General features: G+C 40.4%; 1 protein-coding gene across 3 annotated transcripts in view; it reads right to left on the minus strand.

The window, feature by feature from the left end:
• The window catches only part of fgf12a (fibroblast growth factor 12a), a 49,162-nt gene extending 27,154 nt beyond the window's left edge, over positions 1-22,008 (minus strand). The window contains exons 1-3 of one of the 3 annotated variants that reach the window (XM_084732810.1): positions 8,464-9,544; positions 5,616-5,663; positions 85-195 (exon numbers count right to left, since the gene is read on the minus strand). In XM_084732810.1, coding sequence (XP_084588936.1) covers positions 85-195; positions 5,616-5,663; positions 8,464-8,659 — 355 coding nt within the window. In that variant the 5' untranslated portion in view covers positions 8,660-9,544. Of the gene's footprint in view, positions 1-84; positions 196-5,615; positions 5,664-8,463; positions 9,545-21,002 lie in introns of those variants that run through there. The other 2 variants (XM_084732813.1, XM_084732811.1) reach the window with 2 other exon arrangements.
• Between the last annotated feature and the right edge of the window lie 1,353 nt (positions 22,009-23,361).

Here is a 23,361-nt window from a genome sequence, read left to right on the forward strand (position 1 = left end):
TGGTAATATATTATATAACCAAGTGACTCATTGCCATTAAATGTTTCATGCTGGAAGCTGTAGCTTCCATAATGCTCCACTCACTGTTGTCGCTGTTCTCGTCCTTGCTGCCGTCGATGGTTCCATCCGGCTGCATCTGCAGGTAGAAGCCCTGCTGGCTGAACAGTCGTGTCACGATGCCTTTCAGCTGCGGCTCTGAAACACACACACACATGCACACGACACACGCACACACACACAGACCGTCGGCCAGACCACAGCCCCCGTCCCCACCAAGAATATGTCAGAGTGGCATTCTCGTAATTGTCACAAAAACACACACAGAAGAGGTGATGCTTCTGCCTTCAGCTACATGTTTGCACACTCACAGCTGTTCTTATCAAGCATTTAAATGTTTAACAAACAAATGTTTCACAAACATAAAATGTACGGTGTTTAACCAGTTAATTCTGTGGAGGATGGAGTGAACCAGCGGAACAATTATAGACTTTTCACCCACTACATCACATTTGCCATTGTGTTTTCCTGTCAGATATTTTAAAGCCTTTAAATACTGTTTGTAAATTGCAAAATTTAAAGGTCCAGTGTTGGAGATTTACAGACATCTATTGGAGGAATATGGAAAAAAATTGGGTTAATAACAGGGATATTCAACTTGCTTTGCCTGAGGGTCACAACATTAAAAAGCCCATATCTCTTTTTTTTATCTCTTTATTTTCAAATTAATTGATTAATTAACTTAACTTATTGACTAGATTGATAAGGTGCAGAGACTGACAGATAAATCCGATACTTAACATTTATTTTTTTTTAGTTGGAAATGCTTTAGTAACATTTGAAACAGCTGGATCCTCTTCAATCATGCAATCACTTAAATGTTGACATGATTCATTAACATAAACTGCTCCTGCCAAGGACAGAATAGCATATTTAAACTCTTTTAGTGTGAAATACTCATTTTGAAGCAGAATTTTCTTCATTTCTGCATAACTTTTGCTCCTCTTAGCGAATAGTTGTCCTCTCCTGCATAACTCACCGTCTGATCTTATTGCATTTTGCACAGCCTGAAAGGCCATCACACACAGATCAGCCTTCTCTCTGTTTCTAACAGCCTCATTTATCCCATCGTACCAAACTGGCATATCTGTCCCTCCTCTCTGTTTTCACTGAGAATTAGAAAACGGTTGAAGGGCCACCCCGTACCCTGTGAGAGGCCAAATTTGGCCCATGACTACAAGTTGAGTATCACTGCTTTCTAATAACCATCATTAATGAGTCATAAACCAATTCAACTTAGTTAATTAAACTAGGTCAATTAGTTAATTAAACTTAAGTTAATGGTTATATTTACAGTAGAAAATAATAACTCAAATAATGTTAAGGAATGCTTTATAACCCTTTTATTAAGGAATTGTGAAATACAATAACCATCAGGATGATGTTTGCAGATAAAATGTTCTCACTCTTAATTTGTCAAATACAGCAGCACGGTCAGCGGCTCTACGCTTTAAACTATGATGCTGTAGGTTCCCCTCGAGTGTCCATTTTTCATGGACAAGGCTCTGCAGTCAAGTTGGAAGAAATGAATATGCAACATCTGATTAGACTTTCAAAATACAGCAAGAAAAACTACTTGGATAGGTTTAGGAAAAGATCGGTTTTGGGTAAAAATAAGTACATTACTTGCATTGCGGTTATGCTCAATCGTATATTTGTGCAGTAGCTCGCAACAGAAAAACCAAACACTGACTCTAGATATGGCCTTTCACATGTTTCACAGACACTGTAGTTTCTCCTCTATGCTTGGAAAGTAAGGGTGAGGCTTGGTGAAACCTCACTACTTGATGCTACTTCATCCAACACACTGGTCCTTTAAATACTCTTTGAAGTCAATTTCTAAATATTCTCTATTACAATTAACCATTTAGAAAATGAACACTGAAAAAGTCTTATTGTTCTTGTGGCACAATCCAGCCTCCGCAGTTGTCTGCTAAGAAAAGAAAACTCAAGACTTACAGCACTAGAAACACTTCAGTCCAGCTGTTGAATATTAATACAACTTTGATGGACAGTTTGTAATGAGTCATAATCCCAATATAGGGTAAACAGCTGTTTGACTGGAAGGCCTTTACAATGAGAACACCATGACAGAAAATCAATGTTACTTTCTCACAATGTTTCACTGTATCTGGCACAGAAAAATGTCTGATTTTGCAACCCTTTTAAAACTTACTTTGTAATGTACACCGACATGCCAATGGTTTCTTTATTTGGTATGAAGCAACAGTGCATTTTTATGTAAATGAAATTCTTTCTTTACAGGCAACAGGTTCACCTCAAAGGATTCCAGCGCTTTTTTTTCTTGACCTAAAGGAAACTGACCTAAAGTTTCTAGACTTTTTTTCTTTTTTCACTGCGGTAACCCTGAGCCGACCTCCAACTTCGAGGCTGTGACATCTGGCGCACGGCCAGAGCGCTGCTCGGAGCGCTCAACACTTCAGGGGAGCAGGTGGAAACGAGGATTAGCTCGGGGGCAAAGAGAGCCTCAGGCGATGCCAAGGAGAAAAATAGATGTGTAAAAAACTGTGTTTATCTGAGAGAAAATGTAAACGCCGTCTCCACGGTCTGTCTAATGTCCGGCAGCTCTTTTGATTTCGTGTAAAAGCGGTCAGATGACACCATTAGCAGGTACAAGACTTAGGCTGTGGCTTTTGACGAGTGAGAGGTAAAGCACTGAGATTTATGAGTGCAGATAAAAGAAGAGATTGAAAGTATGTATGTGTAACTAATACAGTCATATACTTCTCAAGATTTACTGCGAATAATTAAACACTACTGCACAGTAATGCTGTTTTTGCAATGGCAGAGATTTTGAGACAAGCTCCATTGAAATCATTCAGCAACTCAGATTCTGGATGTTACTAATCCTTTGTTTATTCCCTCCCTCTCTCTTTACTCTCACAAAAGAAACAAATTATGCATTTTGTCACAATTGAATTGCTGCTCACTTTCATTTTACGTGCCTGAATCAACATTCAGCGAATGAAAATGCGTGCTTTGTTGTGCGAGGATTGTTGAGTGAGCCTGGCCGTCCTTCAAGGTCACACAGTAACAAGACTTGGAGTTGGAGGTCAGGCAATCCAGTGCAGTCCACTCAGGCACGTACAAAACCCCAAACGATTTGGCAGAGAGAAACATTTCCAAACTTGGTATCGGTAGAGAAAAAGAAGAAGGTTCAGCCAGATCTGTCTTCAACAGTAACAGCAGATGTCGAGTCTTTACTTGAAAGCTGATCACTGCAACAATCACAGATGCAGATGCTCTATTTATATTGTACAGAAGACAAGTGTCTGCAGAAGAGAGCCCAGAGAAAGACTAAAAATGAGTTCAAGTTGATAAATATGATGGAAATAAATCAGGGATCTGTTTCAAATGTTTTGTGGCTATCAACATCTATTCATATTAAGATTTGGTTTGATATAGAATAATGGTTATCAGAGATATTGGACTAAATTTACTTTAAATTCATCCATTTGTATATTTAAAGATATGTCGCAGGACACAGTGAGGTATCCACAGAATTGGATGGCTATTTCTCGCTTCATTTCTATTAAAGAAATTCATCCTTTACCACTGGAAATCCACATACCCTCCTATGCTATTACACTGAAAAAAAAAAAGAAATGTGTCATTATTTGAATATGGAAAAGACAATACCCACTGAAATTAACAAATCAACTCAATTTGAAGAAAGAAATATTGCAAGCATTGAGTGCATAAAAAGTGGTCTTGAATCTGGTTTGAGGTTTTGTTTTTGTTCTTCTTGTTGTTACAAACTCATAATTTCAATGTAACAGGCTTCACTAAATGTTTGAGTTTTAGATCAAACTCAAGCCCTTATGTTTTGAAATAGATTAAAACAAGTTTTGCCCACCTATAATCCTTTCGTGAAATGATTTACTTTTCTTCTTTAAATGAACTTAAAACTGAGTTTTAGAAACCCCCAAAATTCTGGATTTCACAAATGATTCAGTGATATGTGAATCAGATTTGTCATTACTTGGTTGCCTGAAAATTTATGGTTGCAGTTCAATTAATTTACTCAACAACTTTTGAAATACAAATTTTAGTTTAGTAAAATTCAAGTCAGCTTTTTAATAATAAAACTAAATCATCTAAACAAAAGATTATAGGTTGGGAAGCTTATTTTTAATTTATTTCAAAACAGAGTTTGATTCGAAACTCAAAAATTTAGACAGCTGTCTTGAAGTTATGAGTTCTCTCCACTTTTTTTACAGTGCAGATATGAAGATACAGATGTTGAGCTTGTACATTAATGTGGAGTAGATGTGTGTTGGTGTTGTTCTATGTCTTTTTGTGTTTTTGAACGTGTTGTTTTGTTGTTAAGGTTCTGAGTCTTTGTCTTGTCGATGTGGAAAATGTGCATATAATGAGAAATCTAAATAAAATCTTCTAGAAAAGAAATAAGTGAAGATTAAACTGAGCTGTGACCCCTCAGCTGGAGCAGGTTCACCTCGACTGTACATCATCCTGACCATCAGTGCCGAACTCACCTACCCCTTGGGGTGGGGCCCATCAATTCCCGGGACAGGGCCCTTCATCATTCATCACAGGCGGGGTGAGCAGAATGTGTGTGTGTGTGTGTGTGCATGTGTGTGTGAAAGCACATGGGAGTGTACATATCAGTAAATCACATGTGATAACTACACTTCCATAAATTAAGGCCTCAACATGGGCCCGAGCAGTCGCTGACGGCTCATCAGTTCCAATCATTTAGCAGAGAGTGCTCTTTGTGGGTTCGTCTATGTGTGTGCATGTGCTGACATAAACGGGCTGAACCCCGGAGCATACAACACGTGTTTGTGCATGAAAAATGTCTCTCAGTGGCAACATGTGCAGCAGATCATCCTGTGTGTGTGTGTGTAAGAGTGCGGGCCATTAAAACGTCAATAAATTTACTTCATACCAATACAGAAGGACAAAAACATTTAGGTACGTCGACAAATGGCGTCATGACCATGAAATGGTGAATGATCACCTGTTCTGATATAGCGTTTGACAGGGAGGAACACATCATATTCATGTACACCACTACAGTAGGAGCCTCTACACAGAAGTACTTGACACATATTTACAGACATAGAACAAGGAGCGAGGATAAAGACTGATCCGACATTGACTGACAAAGAGAATGAGGCAGGAACAAAATGAGAAGAGGCAGAGCCAAAAGACAAGGAGAGGAGAGAGACAAACGACTGGCTATAGAAGAGCTTCAGCTACGAGAAACAACAAAACAAAAAACAGGTACGAAATTAAGCTTAAAAAATCCAAGAAAGCCACACAGAAGAAGGAGGAGGAGGAGGGATGAAAGAAAAAAAAGAAGAAGAGAAATCAGCGAGGGAGAGGGTCGTCGGCTGTCAGACAGGTGTTGAAGCCCCACCGCCCCTCCCCTCCCTCCCTCTCTGTGCCCTCCCCAGAACCCCACCTCCCCCCCTCCCTGGCCGAGGGGGAGTCGAACATGGTGCGCGAGAAGATGGGGTGGAGGAGACGAGAAGAAAAACACAGCACACACGGATGGAGGCTGAGCTACTGACCTAGCCTGCAGCCCTTATGGGACACCTGTGGAGGTTTCGAGGGTGCATCTTACGAAGGGGGGGAATAGAAGGAAAAACAACAAGTCTTTTAAACAGGCAGAACTCATAAATTCTCCAGTGTTATTGGCTGTTTATATGCAAATATATGGCAAGAAATATAAGGATCATCAATTAGAGGAAATACCTGCCTGCCTGTCTGTCTGTGTGGTCATGTATGTGTTTAGAGGAGTTACCTACCTGCCCAACAGTGTCTGGAGGCCTGATTGCTGTCTGTCTGCTCATGTTTCTATTAGGGCTGGGCAATATAATCAATATCAGTCATATCAATATGACACTGATACTGTGATATGAGACTAGATATCGTCCTAGATTTTGGATACTGTTACACTCTTAGAAATACAGGTTCCAAAGTGGTTCTTCCTGAAGGGCTGAGGTTCTGCCCGGAAACATTTGCTTCTGAAGAACCCTTTTCTGGAGTAAGAGTTTGTCAGGGGTTCTTTGTGAAACCAAAGGCTCCATTAAGAAATGCTTTCATCCGAAGAACCTCTTTTGAAAGAGTTCTTCAAGGATTGCTGAAATTTTTTGAGGAACTCTTTCGCCAAGGGTTATTTGTGCCATAATATAAAAGGGTTCTCAGTAGAACCCCATGGATGCATTCCAGATAGAGCCCTTGCAATATAAAAGGATTCTCAGTAGAACCTCCTGTGGAGTCTAGGTATAAGCCTTGGAATATTAAAGATGTTCTTGGTAGAACCCCTTAGGTGGCTTCTAGATAAAAACCCTTGGAATATCAGAGGGTTCTCTATAGAACCCCCTGGATTGGTTCTAGATAAAACCCTTGGAATATATTACGGCTCTCTGTAGAACCCCCTGAATGAGTTTCAGAAGTTACAGAAGTGTTCTTGGTAGAACCCCCAAAGTGTGTTTTAGATAAAACGCTTGGAATGTAAGAAAGTTCTCGGTATAACCCTTTGGTCGGTTCTACATTAACACCTTGGAATATAAAAATGTTCTCAGTAGAACCCCCAGAGTGGGTTCTAGATAAAACACTTGGCATATAAAAAGGTTTTTCATTAGAACTCTCTCAGCGTGTACCAGATAAAAAGTTTGAAATAGAAAAATGTTCTAATTAAGGCCTCCTGTGTGGGTTCTAGATAAAACCCTTGGAATATAAAGGGGTTCTCTGTAGAACCCCCTGAATGAGTTCTAGGTAAAGCCCTTGGAGTATTAAAAGATTATCGATAGAGGCTCCTGGGTGGGTTCTTGTTAGCACCCTTAGAAAGAGGCAAGGGTATGGATAGAAGCCCCAGAGCTGAACTGTTACACCATAAAAGGGTTCTCTATAGAACCTCTCATTGGGTTAGGGTTAAACCTAAACCTTTCACTGATGGCTTGAGGTAGAACTCTCTGAAAGAGTTCCAAGAGGAACCTTTATAAACGGTTCTACCTGTAAATAAAAAGCATTCTTATATGAGGACAAGCTGAAGAACCCTTTATGGTTCTAATTAGCACCAGTATTTCTAAGAGTGCATATCATGATATGTCATGTGTTGGATTTAAAGGCTGTGTTACAGTAATCGTAATTTTCTGAACTCATCAGATTGTTCTAGCTGTTCTGTTCTTTGTCTTTACTGACACAGTCATTAAATCCACATTAGTGATGATTATTTATCATTTTGTTCATATTTTGTGTAAGTACCAATAATCATTCCTACCACGCTGTCGTAATATCGATATCAGTATCGGCGGTCAAAAATATCGTGACTCATATCACCCAGCCCTGGTTTCTAATTCAGGCATTTTGTGGCAGTTTTGGCGCTGAGATTGTTTGTTTGTCTGTCTGATGATGAGGCTGCGCGACGACAGGGATTTAATTTAGTCTGTCTGGCTGTCTGTCTCCATTGTCCTCCCTTTCTGCCTTAAAAATTGATGTCTGTCTGTCCCTCCTGCCTCATCCCTCATCTGTCTGTCTGCAGGACTCTGACTGTCGTCCATCACACGACAGATCTCTCTGGATTCGGAGAGAAAGAGGTGCACCGCTGGCTTGCAGACCCAGGAGAATAAAAAAAAAGGGGGGGGTGGGGGGCTATACCATGGAGTGTACTGTAGTAGGCACGGAGCCTATGTCTATCAATACAGCCAGAGTAGCTCTTAATCACTAAAGCTATACCTCCTCTTCACTGCAGTAAAGCTCCCATCTCTGCAATAAACATTTACCATTAAAACATTTAATCTGAAAAAAGCCTTGGTGCACTGCAGTGCAACTTATCTCCCCTCTGTACCCCCAATCTGCAGCAATATTGAATTAAAGCAGCCTTTTTTGAGTGTATTCAAGTTGTGTGTGTGTGTGTGTGTGTGTGTGTGTATATATATATATATGTGTAAAGAGGGGAGGAGGAGGAGGTGCAAAGAATTTAAATCGAAGGTTTAAATATACTGGGACAAAAGCTACTCAAGCTCTGACTGGGACACATCAGGGTTATTGATTATTCTGATCACAATAAATAAATAAAGGGGGGTAACGTCACAGCATATAGATCATTTCCTATACATTCAGGCTGCTCTATATAAGGGGGTAGGAGGAGGAGGTGTTTGTGTCGTGCGGTGTGGATCGACAGACATGGAACAGGTGGATTTTTTCGCACCGCGGAGGAGAAAATCTACCTCTTCTCCTCCGGTTCAGATTGTGGAGCCCTTGACTGCAGTATAATGCTCCAAAGAGGGGCGGGGTGGGAAGGGGTGGTGGTGGTGGTGGAGGGGGGTTGGGGAAAACCGCTTCCATTCAATACGCACACATAACACACATCAGTAAAAAATAAATAAATAAATAAAAATCTACAGCACTGACCTGGTCGCCGCCGAACGGGTCTTTTCTTGCCGCTGCAGAAACGGACTTTGCTGAAGACCCCCAAGAAATGCCTCTCGCACAGAGAGCGGGGGTCTTTGCTGGGGCTGGGGCGACGTTTGGAAGTGGAGACCCGGTCGCTGTTCGACTCCCTCGCCTGGCGTTTCTGGCGGATCAGGGAGCTGGCGATCGCGGCCATATCTCCCCGAAAAGCGAGAGTCTAGTTCGGGGCAGAGAGAGGTCGGATCTTTGGTGCAGCTTCTTGTCGCAAAAAATAAAAAAATAAAGAAACCGAGAGAGTTGATTGTGTGTTTTTGAGTCCACACGTTCAACCGAATGTCATCCTGATCAGAAAATCCTCCGAGTCCCGGCCGGGCATCATTTCATTGCGCGTCAGGCAGCAGCAGCATCCTCCGGAGGGGACAGTGGTGGGGTGTAAATTCAGCTTTATAACACTCAGGGCTTCGACTCAACAGCCACAGATCTGATATAAAACATAAAATCTACGGGCTAGGCCACAGGGGCCGACAAATGAGCCGTGAATACATGCAACAGTGTTGATAAGTTGATGCAGCTGCGTGTCATGGGAGAGATCTCAGGTATTCCAGGTGAACGCGTCTGGCGAGCACGACTTCGTAATCCTCATCTGCACAGCAGCCCTATCCTATAATGACTCGCATCATCCTAAATCCGTGGCTGAAGAAATGATCCTAACTTTTTTTTTTCCTTCTTCCTCTATAATTATTTACTCCATGCCCGTCGATGAATGAGACCGTCCCGCTGCTGCTCCAGGAGCCCAAAGCCGTGTGAGCGAGCTCAGCCTCCTCTCCTCCTCTCCGGTTCCGTCGATGGCACCTCTGTCTGAATGCAGCCGGGAAAATGGAATCGGCTACTCTGCAAAGGATGCTGCTGCAGAGATGTAATTTAAGGCTGCAGGGAGGGATCCTCGTCTGAGGAGCAACAATTAGTTGAGGCGAACAAACGCCGGAGTGCTTTTTGTTGTAGCGCACAAATAATAAAGTAGCCGAAGAAGCATTATTTCCAGGCAGCGCGTCCCGAATGGATGCTGTCTGTCGGTGTGTTACATCGCCGACAGCGAGAGAGAGACAGAGAGAGTGGACGGTCTCTCTCTCTCTCTCTCTCTCTCTCTCTCTCTCTCTCTCTCTCTCTCTCTCTCTCTCTCTCTCTCTCTCTCTCTCTCTCTCTCAACCCCTCGCTCCCCCCTCTCTCTCTCTCCCTCTTCAACTCTTTTAACGCAATCATACGTGATTGAGGTTCGTATTAGGAATTCTCTGAGGGAAAGATAGATGATCTCCAAGAAGAAAAGATGTGAATATAAAGCGTATAAAAAGAAAAAAAAGAGGGGAGAAAGGGGAATGGGTGAATGCTGGGTTGATGCAGAGATGGGCACAAATACATCAAAAAGTATTTTCTTATAAATCAGAGCCAGACAGACATATCAGTCCGGTGTGTATTAGGCTTGGGCAGTATGAAGGTATTACAGTATGTGTCCCGATTTGACATATGATAATGTCCATGGTGTAATTTTAGTGAAATAAGACAGGAACGCATCACTAGATCAGCCTCCCATGTGCTGATCCCAGTACTGGCTGATTAAAATAGTTACAGTCAGAGATAACTTTTTCACAAATGCACCAAACTCTGAAATGAAATCCTGTATTATATCAGAACACTAACCTCTGCTACACATTTCAGACAGGCATATAAAAACTATCTGATGGAAGGACACACTTGCAACCACCGATTTAACCCATGATGTCTGCCAACTTCATTGAAGTCCTTGCCTCTCTGAATGTCCATGTCAGTGTTTCTCTTTTTGTTTTCAGTTTTTGTTGACTGTCTCTGTTTTGTGATGTGATTTTGTCTTTTATGTGCCGCAGAACAGGAACCTGCTGTAAACCATTTTAACTGAGTAAGGCCCATTTAATTTGAACTGATTTTATTATGTTACTTTCAATTTTTTCCTGTGTAATAATAGAGAAATGAAAATGAAGCATTGCCATGGACGATGATGTCATTGATATTTTTTATATACTTTCTTTTAAACTTTTTATATGTATGTATGTTGGCTATTAATTACAAAATTGGGCCATACTGTTTTTTCTTAAGTAAATCAGGTTTAAGATGATATCCAACCTTCATTTTTGCACCGAGGCTCCTTAAAATAGACATCGATCAATTCTAAGGCTTTTAAATCATAATAATACAATGGTTGAGGACTTAGTGGACAAAGACTGAGGCATCGCATAAATCATAAATACAGATGTTCCTCTTACTATTAAACTGTATTGAGGTGATGTATTGTAGTGCGCCCACCACCAGAGGGCAGTCTCTCTACTGGCGGCCTCTGGGACAGAAACACTCTCAAGTGTTTGCTGGCTCACCCAAGTGTTTGCTAGTGAGTGGTAACTTTAGCAGACGAGAGAGAAAACTAGTGGCAGACTAATTACTGTGCCACTTGTAGGAAAAGGTGAGCAGAAAAGTTGTCTGTCTGGTAGTAAATGTACAGTTTAGGTTTGAGTTTGTCAGTGATTAAAGGCTGCAGCTTCTGCAGACTGAAGCTCCTGAGTGTGTGTTCTGAGTGTGTGAACGCTATGCCAGACACACAAACACGTTCAGTCTGCAGTGCATCACATCACTGTTTCAAACAGAATAAAATGACATTAAATAACACACTTTAAGTATTTGAAATAATCAAAAATAATAAAATATGTATTTTAAATTAATTTAATTAAAATGTGGTCTGTCTCTGGGTGCGTGTTTATGCAGAGGAGAGTTCTTTGGGAAGATGCGCCCATTAAAGGAGGCAGCTGATCTCATTTATTGTCTCTCTGAATTACAGTTAAAATCCGAACTTGCAAGAGACTTTTCAAAATGGGGCCATGTCGGTCAGCAAGCAGTGTGCATAACAGAGATAAATCATAATCATCTTTTACAGCACTCTTATCCTCATAGCTTATACTTAAGGGACATAAGCAGGCGTTTTATCTTTCTAAAATCCCTGTGCCATAAAGAACATATTAAATCTGGCTAAAATGATTACCTGCAACAGGTTCCTGCACAACCGGAAACACTAATGGTACACTGAAGACCCAGACAGTGGCACAACACATGGATAAATGCGATTTAGGGCTTATGGGAATGAAATAGGCCACCCCATGACACACCAAAACATTAGAAATATCATCCTCAACAACAACACAATAGTCCTTTTAATAAACCATGAAAAATACTCTGATACCAAAGCTTAGAAAAACGACCTTTTAACACTCTTCACAGTAGAGAGAGCGCATTTAAGTGGCCATATTATGTTCATTTTCAAGCTCATACTTTTATATTCTGTTTCTTCTCGAACAGGTTCACATGCCTCCTTGTTCAAAAAACACATTAATTTCTCATGCTGGCTATAGCTGCTGCACCTCTACTGGCTATTCATGTGTCTGAAACACTCATTCCACATTTTAGCCCCTGGCTCCATTTACACCTGGTATTAACATGTGATCTGTGCCTGCATAAGTTATCCAGATAAGAAGTTAAGCTACGTGATCAGAATGTGATCAGATCTGCCTGACAACATCTGGAGGTAGTCTGGTTTACACTGTGTTAAGATTTTTCGGTAGGTGTAAACGCAAAACAACGTATAACAATCTGGATAAGTTGTCTGGACACAGATCACATTTTAACACCAGGTGTAAATGGGGTGTTTAAGGGGACAGTTCAACCAAAAATGAAAATTCAGTCATTATCTACTCACCCTCATGCCTGTTTAGGGTGAAGTTTATTTTGTTAATGTGCAAAACACTGCTGGAGTTTCACAGGAAAACAGTGTCACAGAATCTCCCAAACAATAGAAGTAAATGGTGACCAGTTTTCAAATGTAAAAAACAATTAGAAAAAAAAAAACATAAAATCCCCCTATGCTGCTTTTCTGGCATAATCAAAGTCTTGTAAAGCCCTGACATGCTGTTTGCACGCTGTCACACACACACACACTTGCACAGTTTAGACGGTGTGCATGTGCATGTGAACGTGGCTCCAAGCTAAGGCTCTACAGTGAAGATTCAGGCTAAAAACATGGTGTTAATATTTTTTTTTTCAGTCAACTTGGCATGCTGGGGCTTTAGGAGACTTGGCTAACACCAGATGAGCAGTATGGAGGCATTTTATGTTTTTATTATGTTGTTTTTTTACGTTTGAAAACTGGTCACCACTCACTTCCATCGTGTGGGACTGTTTTCCTGTGAAACTCCAGCAGTGTTTTGTGGATTAAAAAAACTAAACCCGACCTTCAATCAGCACGAGGGTGAGTAGATAATGACTGAATTTTCACTTTTGGGTGAACTATCCCTTTAAGACCCCGAGCCGCCCCAAGCTGCACATGTGTGGCTGCAAATGTGTTACACAGTTCCAGGCATGTGTTGGGCATGGACCAGGGATGTTAATGATAAATCATTGATCGATTAATCACTGTTAAAGTTTTAAAGCTACAACAAGGAGTTTTTGACTGCTTATGAAACAGTCCCAGTTTATTATGAGAAATGATGCCTCTACATGACCTACATAAGCTAACAAGACCATCAGTGAGAATATCAGCTATTTCTATATAGTTATTTTCAATGGCTGCCACTGCATTCTCTGTGAAATCAGATGAAACAAGGCTGTGTTTACATTTTCTGAGAAACAGTAACAGTGAATTGTATTTAAGCCAGTTAAAATGAAGCAGAGAGGAGATTTTTCTCTAGATAATCTATTTTTTATGTTTATTTTGTGGTTATTATGGTGGGAAAACTACCACTTTATTCCACAGGGGCCTCCAAAATCAACAAAATACTAAAGTTCCCTGCAGTAGCTTCAACTGATGAAAAATGTATTTACGGATAATATATGATTTGTGTACCATTTCTCCGGAGCTCACAGTTTTTCTCATAATTTGGTTTGGTCTGCTTTGTTATCCATAAATGACAGTAATTGCACTCCATTGTTTTGTTTGGTGGCACAATTTGTTGAAGGGCAGTCAGACAAGAGTGAGAGCCTTATTTATTTTTTTATTATTCTGTTTGTTTAGTTTGAGCTTCATGAACATTTTTTTACATAACTAATGTGCAGCTAGAATTGTTCAACTATTGGTTAAGGAAAGACACAAAATTTGCAACCCTGGCACGAATCTTGATCTATGCAACTTTGCAGACCTGTTACATGAACAAAAAGCTGTATAACAAATTAAAGCAAAGGGGAAAAAACCCAAAAGCATAATATGGCCACTTTGATAAATGTGCATGTATGAAAGCATGCTTTTTTCTGCGTGGATCACATCCAGAGACAAATCAAACCAAATGATTGTTTTTGCTGGAGATGCATTGAGCACAATGTCAAAAGATTTTATTTTCATTGAGATTAAGGGAATTACTCCAACTTTTTATGAAGAAAAAGCCATTATCAATACGCATATCAATGCAAAGTCCGCAAATATGTGCTGCAAACGTGTGTGTGCGTGTACTAGTGTGCCATGTGCCTCTGCTGGTTTCATGTTTATTATTGCATGGGCTGGGGGAGCATACACACACACACACACACACACACACTGTGGGAGGAAGAACACGTGAGTCTTCGGCAGCACAGCAAAACCTCTCTCTTCCCCGTGATGAAACAGCATGAAACATTTAGAGGCTTTTTCTAGGACTCGGTTTGACATTCTCTCTCCAAACCGAACCCGGAGAGAGACGGAGACAGAGAAACGGAGAGAAAGAGACAGGGAGAGAGACGATTTTCCTTTGACTACCACTGTCTGTCTGTCCCCCCCTTACGTAAGATTTGGATATAATGGATGAAAGTGTTGAATGTGAGGCACTGGTAGCCCCGTTAGCCCTTTGTGTGTTTCATGTGTGAGAGAGACAAAGAGAGAGATGGAGGGCAGCTAAAATCATTTTCCACACAAAGACAGATAGACAAGTAGACAGACAGACGATTCAGACAGCAAAAGAAAGTAAAGAGACCGAGAATTGGAGTCTAAACCAAAACCCTTATAGTTTCTTATTGAGTTACCAGTGAGTGGCAGAAATGAATATGTCACTGCAGCATAAAGAAATATCAATAACAACTTCAATATAACATTCATCATCCTAACAGATGTGCAGGAGTGTGATATACGTTTCTTGGAAAAAGAAAATCAGCTGGTGGTTTGTGAGCTTTCTTAGAAATAGGAGGGACTTCGTCTGCGGCGTGCAGAGAGCTATAGAGACATGATAGGACATATATCTTTGTCAGGGAAAGATAAAGTATTCCCTAATGAGGATCTGCTACGCTTCCTCCCTCTACCAGAGACAATTGATGTTCACTTCATTCCAGCTGAGATACGTCCACGAGCGATAAAACACAGCTGCTACCAAATGCACTGCAGGCAATGTATTGCAACCATTTCAACTGCCAATTAAAATGACTCTGTAAATGTTAGCTCATTTATGGAAACAGTGTGATATCAACATTTTAAAAAAGTTTTTGATCCTGAATGTGTCTTTTGTCTTTACACTGTTAGCACTGTGAATATAGTTTAACAATCAAACAAACTTGTTAAATGTGTCAGGAGGCAAATGTTATTAAAAAAGGATAAGATCCAACTAGTCATACTTTCTCAAAATAATGAGTTTGATTCACAAAATAATGAGAAACTTTCTCCAAATGAAGAGTTAGTATCTCAAAATAATAAGTTGGTATCTGAAGATAGTGAGATATTTTATCAAAATAGATAGATAGTGTCTCAAAAAATTTGTCAGTATTCAAAATAATGCAATATTATCCTGATATAATGATTTAATATTCCAAGATAAGTCAGTATCTCAAAAAAAATAGAAACTTTCCTCCAAAATAATGATTTATTTATCTCAAAATAATAAGAAATTTTCTCACAATAATGATTTAGTATCTGAAAATAATAACCTAGTGAGTCAATACTTTGAGAAAACTTCTCAGGATCATTTTTTCATCAGATTGGCAGATGTGGGCTTCCATAAGTAAGCTTATATAGTTGGTGTGTTTTCATCTGATCAGACAGAGTCGGCTCTTGGATTTTATCATTAAAAGTATGATGTTTAACTCAGAATGTCTCAGAGAAATGAAAGAAACGAACCAAAGGCCGAGCATCCCTGTGGCCCTCCTTCAGGTGCCACCGCCGCTCGACTAACATCCAGACTCCAGCAATTCCTTTATACCTGCTGCCCCCTTGTGGAAAATGAACAAACCGCAGGTGTTCGCAGAGAGAGAAAGAGAGAGAGAGAGAGAGAGAGAGAGAGAGAGAGAGAGAGAGAGAGAGGGAGAGAGAGAGAGAGACTAGTGGAGGTTTCCACTCTCTGAAGCTCTCGTCTCTCTGGTGTGTCCTTGAGATACCTCACAGATTTGTTGACTCACAATGGCTGGAACTAGTTCTCTTGGTGTAACGTCTGACAAACTGTGTTGCCAAGTCTCCGGAGGGAGGCAAAGAGGAGAGAGGTGTGAGAATAAGTGCAATGCTGTGGCTCACAATACTTATTAGCACATTTACACTACCAATACAAGTCACGGCTTGCTGTTTCATTATATTAGTGTGATAACTATATACTATAACTGCAAAAACTTATTTTTGTTTCAACTAAAATTAGTAGGGAAACATGTTTTTTCCACATTTATCATTCTGTATATTACATTAGAAACTACAGCAGCAACTAATCTAGCTGTTGTTGTTCTCTGTTGTTCCACAAAGCCAGACAAACACAAGCAGACATGTGACAAACAAGTGCTAATTAATACTACAGATCTTTGTCACGGCAGCCATATTGATACGAGATAGTTGGGTAAACACAGGTGTTGCCGGTGATACTAATTAAGGTCCTGTTCCATTTAGTGTAGCAGAGTCCTTCCAGTGATATAAAATGCACAATAGCAGCCCCCTGACTTTGTTTGACCTGAATGTAAGGAACCTTAATTAGTATCATTGCTAACACCTGTGTTTACACTATTATTTCATGTCAAAATGGCTGCTGTGAAAAAGGTCTATTGCATAATTTAAATCACAATTCAATCTTGCTGTTGCTCTTACTCATGTGCAAAAAGCCACAAAACCAGAGAAACACGGACAAGAAGATGACAACCGACTGCTAATTGAGACAAATTAAGTTAGTCACCAAAACAAATCGTGCTTGACAAGAACGCAAATGTGTTTGGCTTTTTGGGTGTTTGATTCCTCCAAAAATGCCACACGTCAGTCTACAAAGACATCAGCGTTGACAGAAAAGAGCTGTTCAAAAAGTAATTTAAATGAAAGCTGATGTCATACTGATTGATTAGACCCTTATTAGACCTTATTAGACTTTATTATAGGGTAATTAGGGACACAATGCTACAGAACTGTACTGCGAACTAAAGTGAAAATCACATATCTGGTACTCCCCCATTTAAGAATAATATGTAACCCGTATCTAACGAGTAAAAGCCAAAATTATAGAAGTACAGTAGAGGAATATTTTGTCGATGGTGACTTCACAGATTTCTTTGTAACGTGTCCCAAATTACCCTCTAATAAAGTCTAATAATGGTCTAACAGTGGGGAAATAATACACTTTAGTTTACAGCACAGTTCTGTTGTAATGCATCCACTGTTACCCTCTAATAAAGTCTAATAATGGTCCAATAAAGGGTCTAATACAGTCTAATAAAGAACATAGTATTTCTATACTGTAAATAAAGTGCCACTGTTTTTAAACTGCCACCCACCATACAAGTGTCCTGCAGTCCAACCTGCAGACTACTGTATTTAACTTCAACAGAAGAAAAGCCAGGTGCAAACTTGACACTACAAAGGAAAGCAGGTGCAAACATTTAAGCCTGCTCAGAGACATCTTTCACCCAGAATCCCTGGGTGGTGATTTTGGCATGGGGCCTGAATCTGGAGAGCTAAACACTCTCTGCTCCTGCTGTTTTACATGATCTCATAGAGGCCAACGTCCCTAAGATCAGTGAAGTGATGCAGCCAAATTATCAGCTGAAGTTTGGGCCCCTTGTTCTGGAAAGTTAAGTGTGTAATCCCTCTTGGTCAGATGAGTGATTTAAATACTTAGTCAATAGACAGACAAGTTCAGATGTGAGTTCATGTCGGTTGTGTTTGTTTAAAATCCAAAAAGCAGCTCTATTTTTGGATGAGCAGCTAAGACACAGCGGAACTCCCCGTTAAGGAAATCTTGCAAAAAGAAGCCAAACAATTCAGAAAACAGAGAATCAAATAGAAAAGGATCAAACTTGTAAATGAGCTCAGAAGTTGCAAAATATGAAACAAACTTCAAATGCAGCTTTAACTAGACTTGTGCGCTCATGCTTTGCATCCATTTGTGTCAACACCTGTGAGCTGACTCACAAGGTTCTGATTGAGGTCACGAGGTTCATGTAACAGTGCACAGAGATGCAGGATAAGGACTGGTGGCTCTTTTATATCCGAGTCCTGCAGATCCCAGTGTGCGTGCTGCTTTTGGTCCAACTACCTCAGAGGAATCAACTGTGCTTAATGGAGTTTCTAATTGTCTGCCCTGAATATGAGAGCCGGCTGCAGCTGAAACTACAGGAGATCCTACCATACATACTGCAAGACAAATGACAGGAGGAGGAGACGGGAGAAGGTGTTGCATTTGTCTCAGAGTAAAACAGCATTTTGTTCTCGCTCTGGAAATGCCGAAAGATGTTTTTTTAATGACGCTGGAGATATGTTTGGAGTGAACAACAGCAGCAGCAATGCAGCGAATTGCTGAGACATGACTAGAGGACATGGCAGGCATCTTAGGCTTGTTGCCAAACACTGTTGAGTGCCGGTTGTGTTTGAGCGTGTGTGTGTCATTGAGACCTCACGTCACGAGGTGTAGTATGTTGTGTAGAAGACATAAGGCATCGTAAGTCACTTTAAACATATGGTTTGATTGTCCAGGTGAGGGTAAACTATAGACATACACTGTGCCTGCTTTGGGACAGTTCACCCCAAAAACCAAAAATGTATATTTTTCATCTGGCCTGTAGTGCTTTTTATCCTTCCGGATTGTTTTGGTGTCTTAAGTGGATGGTCTTAAGTCTCCAGGTCATGATTTCTGGAAAGAGACATTTCTGTTGTGGTTTTCAAATGTAGGGCTGTAATTAACAATTAGTTTCATTGACAGCTGATCGATTAGTTGTTTAGTCTGTAAAATCCAGCCAGCAAAAGGATGAAAATATTCCTCAGAACCTCGGATGATGTCCCCAAATGTCTTGTTTTGTCCACAACCCAAAGATATTCAGTTTACTGTCATATATGAGTAAAGAAACCAGAAAATAATCATATCTAAGACACTGGAATCACAGATTTTTTTACTTTTTTTCTTTAAAAAATAGTTGGCGATTAATGTAATAGTTGGCAACAAGTCGACTGATTGCTGCAGCTCTATTCAAAAGTAATTTTTGATTCTCCAGGTGAAGGTAAACTATCTCACTGGGCCTGGTTTCAGATAGTTCCAGAAAATAAAAAAAAAATACATATTTTTCCTTTGGCCTGTAGTGCTATTTATACATCTAGATAGTTTTGGCATGAGTTGCCAAGTTTTTAGTTTCTTTCTGCCATAAATGTGAAACTGCTCACAACAAGGTCTGTGGATTATCTTGAGTAACTGCAGGGTCATGATTTCTGGAGAGAGATGTTTCTATGAGTTGTTCAAAGGTATTTTAGGGCTGCAACTAACAATAATATGTTGGTAGTTTTCTAATCTATTAGTTGTTTGGCCCGTGAAACATCAGAAAATCTTGATCACTGTTTCCCAAAGCACAAAATGATGTCCACAAATGTCTTGTTTTGTCCACAACCTGAAGACAACATTTGACAGTATCAAAACTACCAAAGCTATAAAAAGTCTTTGTTGTCCTGCCTAAATTTGGCTTGCAGCAAAAAGCAGACAGTGTTAAGAGACTGTGTGCAGGTTGTGAACTGAAAAGAGACTATTGTGTTGCTGTGGTATTGAAAGAGATGACAGTATTGTTTTTAATACTAGTATGGTATCAAAGTTTGAAATTTTGGTATCATGACAACTTTATAGAGGACAAAAGAAACCAGAGAACATTCACATTTGACAAGCTCAAATCAGAAAATTTGACAACCAATTGATTAATTGACAAACTGTTGCAGCTCTGATGTATTTTATTTGAGTTTTAAGCATCACAGGTTGAGTGCCATTTGTTGTGACATGAAGACATACATCTCTACGGCCAATTATCTCCAAATCTCAGCAACTCACACCAAAACAGTCTCATCAGGGCTGCCCAAAGTGCTGCCTGCATGCAAGAGTTGGCTCACCATAAGGTTCAGTTTGACCTGTCAGTTATTTTAGTGGATATCATAATAAGATATATATTTTTTATTATGATAGAAATATGAATTATGATATATACTATGATTTGCAAAGGATGTCAGCATATTAAGGGAACGTAGCAATACAACAGTCACTTCAAGTCTATTTTGTTTATATATGTATATGTTATCTCTGCACTTTTCATATAGAGCAGGCCTAGACCATACTCTTCAATATTATTTACAGATAAAATACAACAGAATAGGTGCATTCTTTTGGCCCGTGCGCACCATTACGATTCATTTTTGGCCCTCTTAGGAAAAAACTTTTGGCACCCCTGATCTAGATGGATAAACAGGCTAGCAATACAGGAGAGCAAAGAGGAAAAAATCTTTTTGATTGTAGGGTGACCCGTCCCTTTAAAGCCAAAGTGGAGTTTGGAGACTTCCAGGGGTCCTTGACAGGCCCTCAGCTGAACACAAAGAAGAAAAGGAGAGTTTTCATGTTTCAGCTGATATCCAATCACAATTATCCACTAAGAGTAGAGACAGATGTTTTTTTTAAAATTGAGATTTAACTCTGTCTTGTCAAATGAGAATTCCTGGACAAAATCTAATCAATCCGGGCTCCTGGTTTGATATAAATCTGTTTAAACGTGAAAAGTTTGTGCCTCAGCCCTGGAGTTCTCCTGCTATGGCGCTATCCGCGGTGCTGAACCGCGCTGCTTTGTTTGGGGCCCTAAAACAGCGCTGCCTCTCTCTCCCTCTCTCTCTCTCTCCAGGCCCCTGAAGTTTAATGACTTGATCCCTGCATTGTCCATTTTTTTTTGGCCCGCTTCGGATGCAGCACTGACTGGAACGCGCTCGTCTGCAAAAACACAGCTCGGTGTGGGTAAAGTAACTGGAGCCCTGCTCTCCAGAGCTGGATGCTGACTGCCAGCAGCAGCAGCAGCAGCAGCAGCTAAAACTCGGGACAGATGCACACAAGGAGAGGAGGCTTCTCTCCACTGCAGACTCGGAAGATGTTACTCACACACTCGAGTGGCCAATGAAACCACTCACCCCCCCTTCCTCTCTACACCCCCCCCCCCCCCCCCCCCCTTTTTTTTTCTCCTTCTTTTCCATCACTCAGGAGAGAAAGCATGCAAAGCAAAGGTAGCCATAAAGCTATGGTGTGTGTGCTATGTTTGTCTCTCACCGTTGGTGATAGTGGTCGACTTCGATCGTTGTCCACAGAAACACTGCAGCATATGCGCTCCTTTCTGAAGGAATGGCCTCAGAATCCTCATTGATTTGGGTTGATGGGAGCCTTCCTCAATCCAAACAATCGGACAACGCTATCACAACACAGCAGGGTCAGGCAGCATAGCGTACAGCCAGCCAGCCTCTCTCTACAGGCTCGCAGCAGCCCTCAAAACGCCGGAAGGGCACAGTCTGCAGGACAAATTACGCTAAAACGAGGCATCTTGAGTGATTCCCCCCCTCTCTTCTCTTCTCTCCTCCTCTCTCTGCTCTTTCTCTAGCCCTATCTCTCTCTGTCTATCCTCTTCTCGTCCACCGACGGTCATTCGCGTTCACGGCACACTCCTCTTCCGCCACGGCAGGCAACGCAAGGACGTTACAATGTGCTCTTAATTGTACATCCCCCCTCCCCCCCACCTGCCTCCGCGTCTTTACCAGCAGCGGACGTAATAGCAGGAGAGGAGAGAGGGAGGGAGAGATGGAGAGGGAGGGAGAAAGGGAGCATGCACGCCAAAGTTAAACTGCAGGGGTAAGTGGCAGCAGGCCGGCCGCGAGTGAGGTAATGCGGAGCTGACAGTTCAGGGCTGCACGATCTGACCGACGCTGGCTGCACAGATGTTGAAGCCCCCCAAGAGCCAAGAGTTTTTCTTTTTTTTTTCTGTTTTTTTTTTCTTCTCCAGATCCACTGGGAAAGAGCGGACAACGCAGAGCCTACGTCAGCTGCAGGCAGCCCACCGCTTTAAAGACAAAGGTGTTAACACCTTTGTGTGTGCGTGATACTACAAGAAAGTTTATGGCTCAGTCACGCTGCGTTATCAACGTGTCGACAGTGGTCACCTCAACAATGTGCATGTACCAAAGGTGTATTCACAAGAAAAGAAAAGAAAAATGACTTTAACTTTATCTAGATAAATGAACCACTTGTTTTAACTTTAAAAAGTTTGTCCTGGCTGCCTTCAACATTTTAAGTTGACTGAATTTGAAAGGACAAGTTATTTTTTAATGTTTCAAGTCACCTAAGTGTGTATATAGCAAAGGTGTATTAGCAACAAAAGTAAAGAAAATATGACTTTATCTAGCATAATAAAACAATTGTTTTAAATTAAAAACAGTTAGTGTCCAGGCTGTTTAAGTTGACTGAATTTGAAAAGACAAGTTGAGGTAAAAAAAAAAAAAAAAAAAAAAAAAAAAAAGTTAGTGTCTGGACTGCCTTAAAATGAACTTTTGCAAGAAAAAGTTTGGGAGCCACTGATAATTGATAATCGATTAATTGTTTTGAGTAATTCTTAAAAGAAAAAACATTAAAATCCTCTGATTCCAGCATCTTAAATGTTAATATTTTCTGGAATCTTTACTCTGTTATGACAGTAAATTGAATTAAAACAAGACATTTGAGGACGTTCTGACATTTTATAGATCAAACAACTCATTGATTAATTGAGAAAATAATTGTCAGACTAATCAATGAAAATAACAAAGAAACAATTAAAATAACTGTTTGTTGCAGACCTAATTTTAAAGAAAAAATGTTTCTAGTCAAATAAACTTGCTATTAATTCAGTTGCTTGAGAAAACATGTTTAATAAGCTTAAGATATTAAAGGACCGACAGGTAACTTCACCTAAAATTACTGACTGTAAAACTTGTTTTAACTTGTTTAGTTTGCCTAGTTTTGGAGATATCGGTTGTAGAGATTTCTGCCTTTTCTCCAGTATAATGGAACTAGATGGTACTAATCATGTGGTGCAACAGTTACAGTAACAGTGAAGTAACAGCATTATGTTTGCAAACGTCTATATATTGTGTTGCAGAGATATCTGAAGTTAGCATGCTATCAGCTAGCTCTGAGCCATCATGGCTTGTAAAACAACTTTGTACCTCAAGAGGCAGTAGAACCCTTCCTTATAAAATAAAAAGAGGGGTCTCAGGAGAGTTTTAACTCCCACAATGCATGCTGGGAAGTCTGCTATGATACTGATTCTTTAGAGACTTAATTAAATGAGCTGACAGAACTCTGTACCGTTCATTCATGCGACTCATCATTTCAAGTCAAAAGTGCGAGGTAATGTGGTGCTGACAGTTAAAGGCTGCATGATCTGATGCTGGCTGCACAGATGTTGGAGCCACCAAGGGCCAGTTTTTGTTCTTTTTTTCTGTTTTTTTTTTTTTTGTTTTTTTTTCTCCAGGTCCACTGGGAAAAAGCAGAAAATGTGGAGCCTCAGCTCCACTGCAGGCAGCCCACAAGTTTTGTTCAAGTTTAATTAACTTGAACAAATAAAACTTTTATATTAACATTTAGTTAATCAGAAAAGATC

Source organism: Lutjanus erythropterus, chromosome 12, assembly GCF_056507025.1.
Source record: "Lutjanus erythropterus isolate fLutEry1 chromosome 12, fLutEry1.hap2, whole genome shotgun sequence".
NCBI classification, from domain to species: Eukaryota; Metazoa; Chordata; class Actinopteri; order Lutjaniformes; family Lutjanidae; genus Lutjanus; species Lutjanus erythropterus.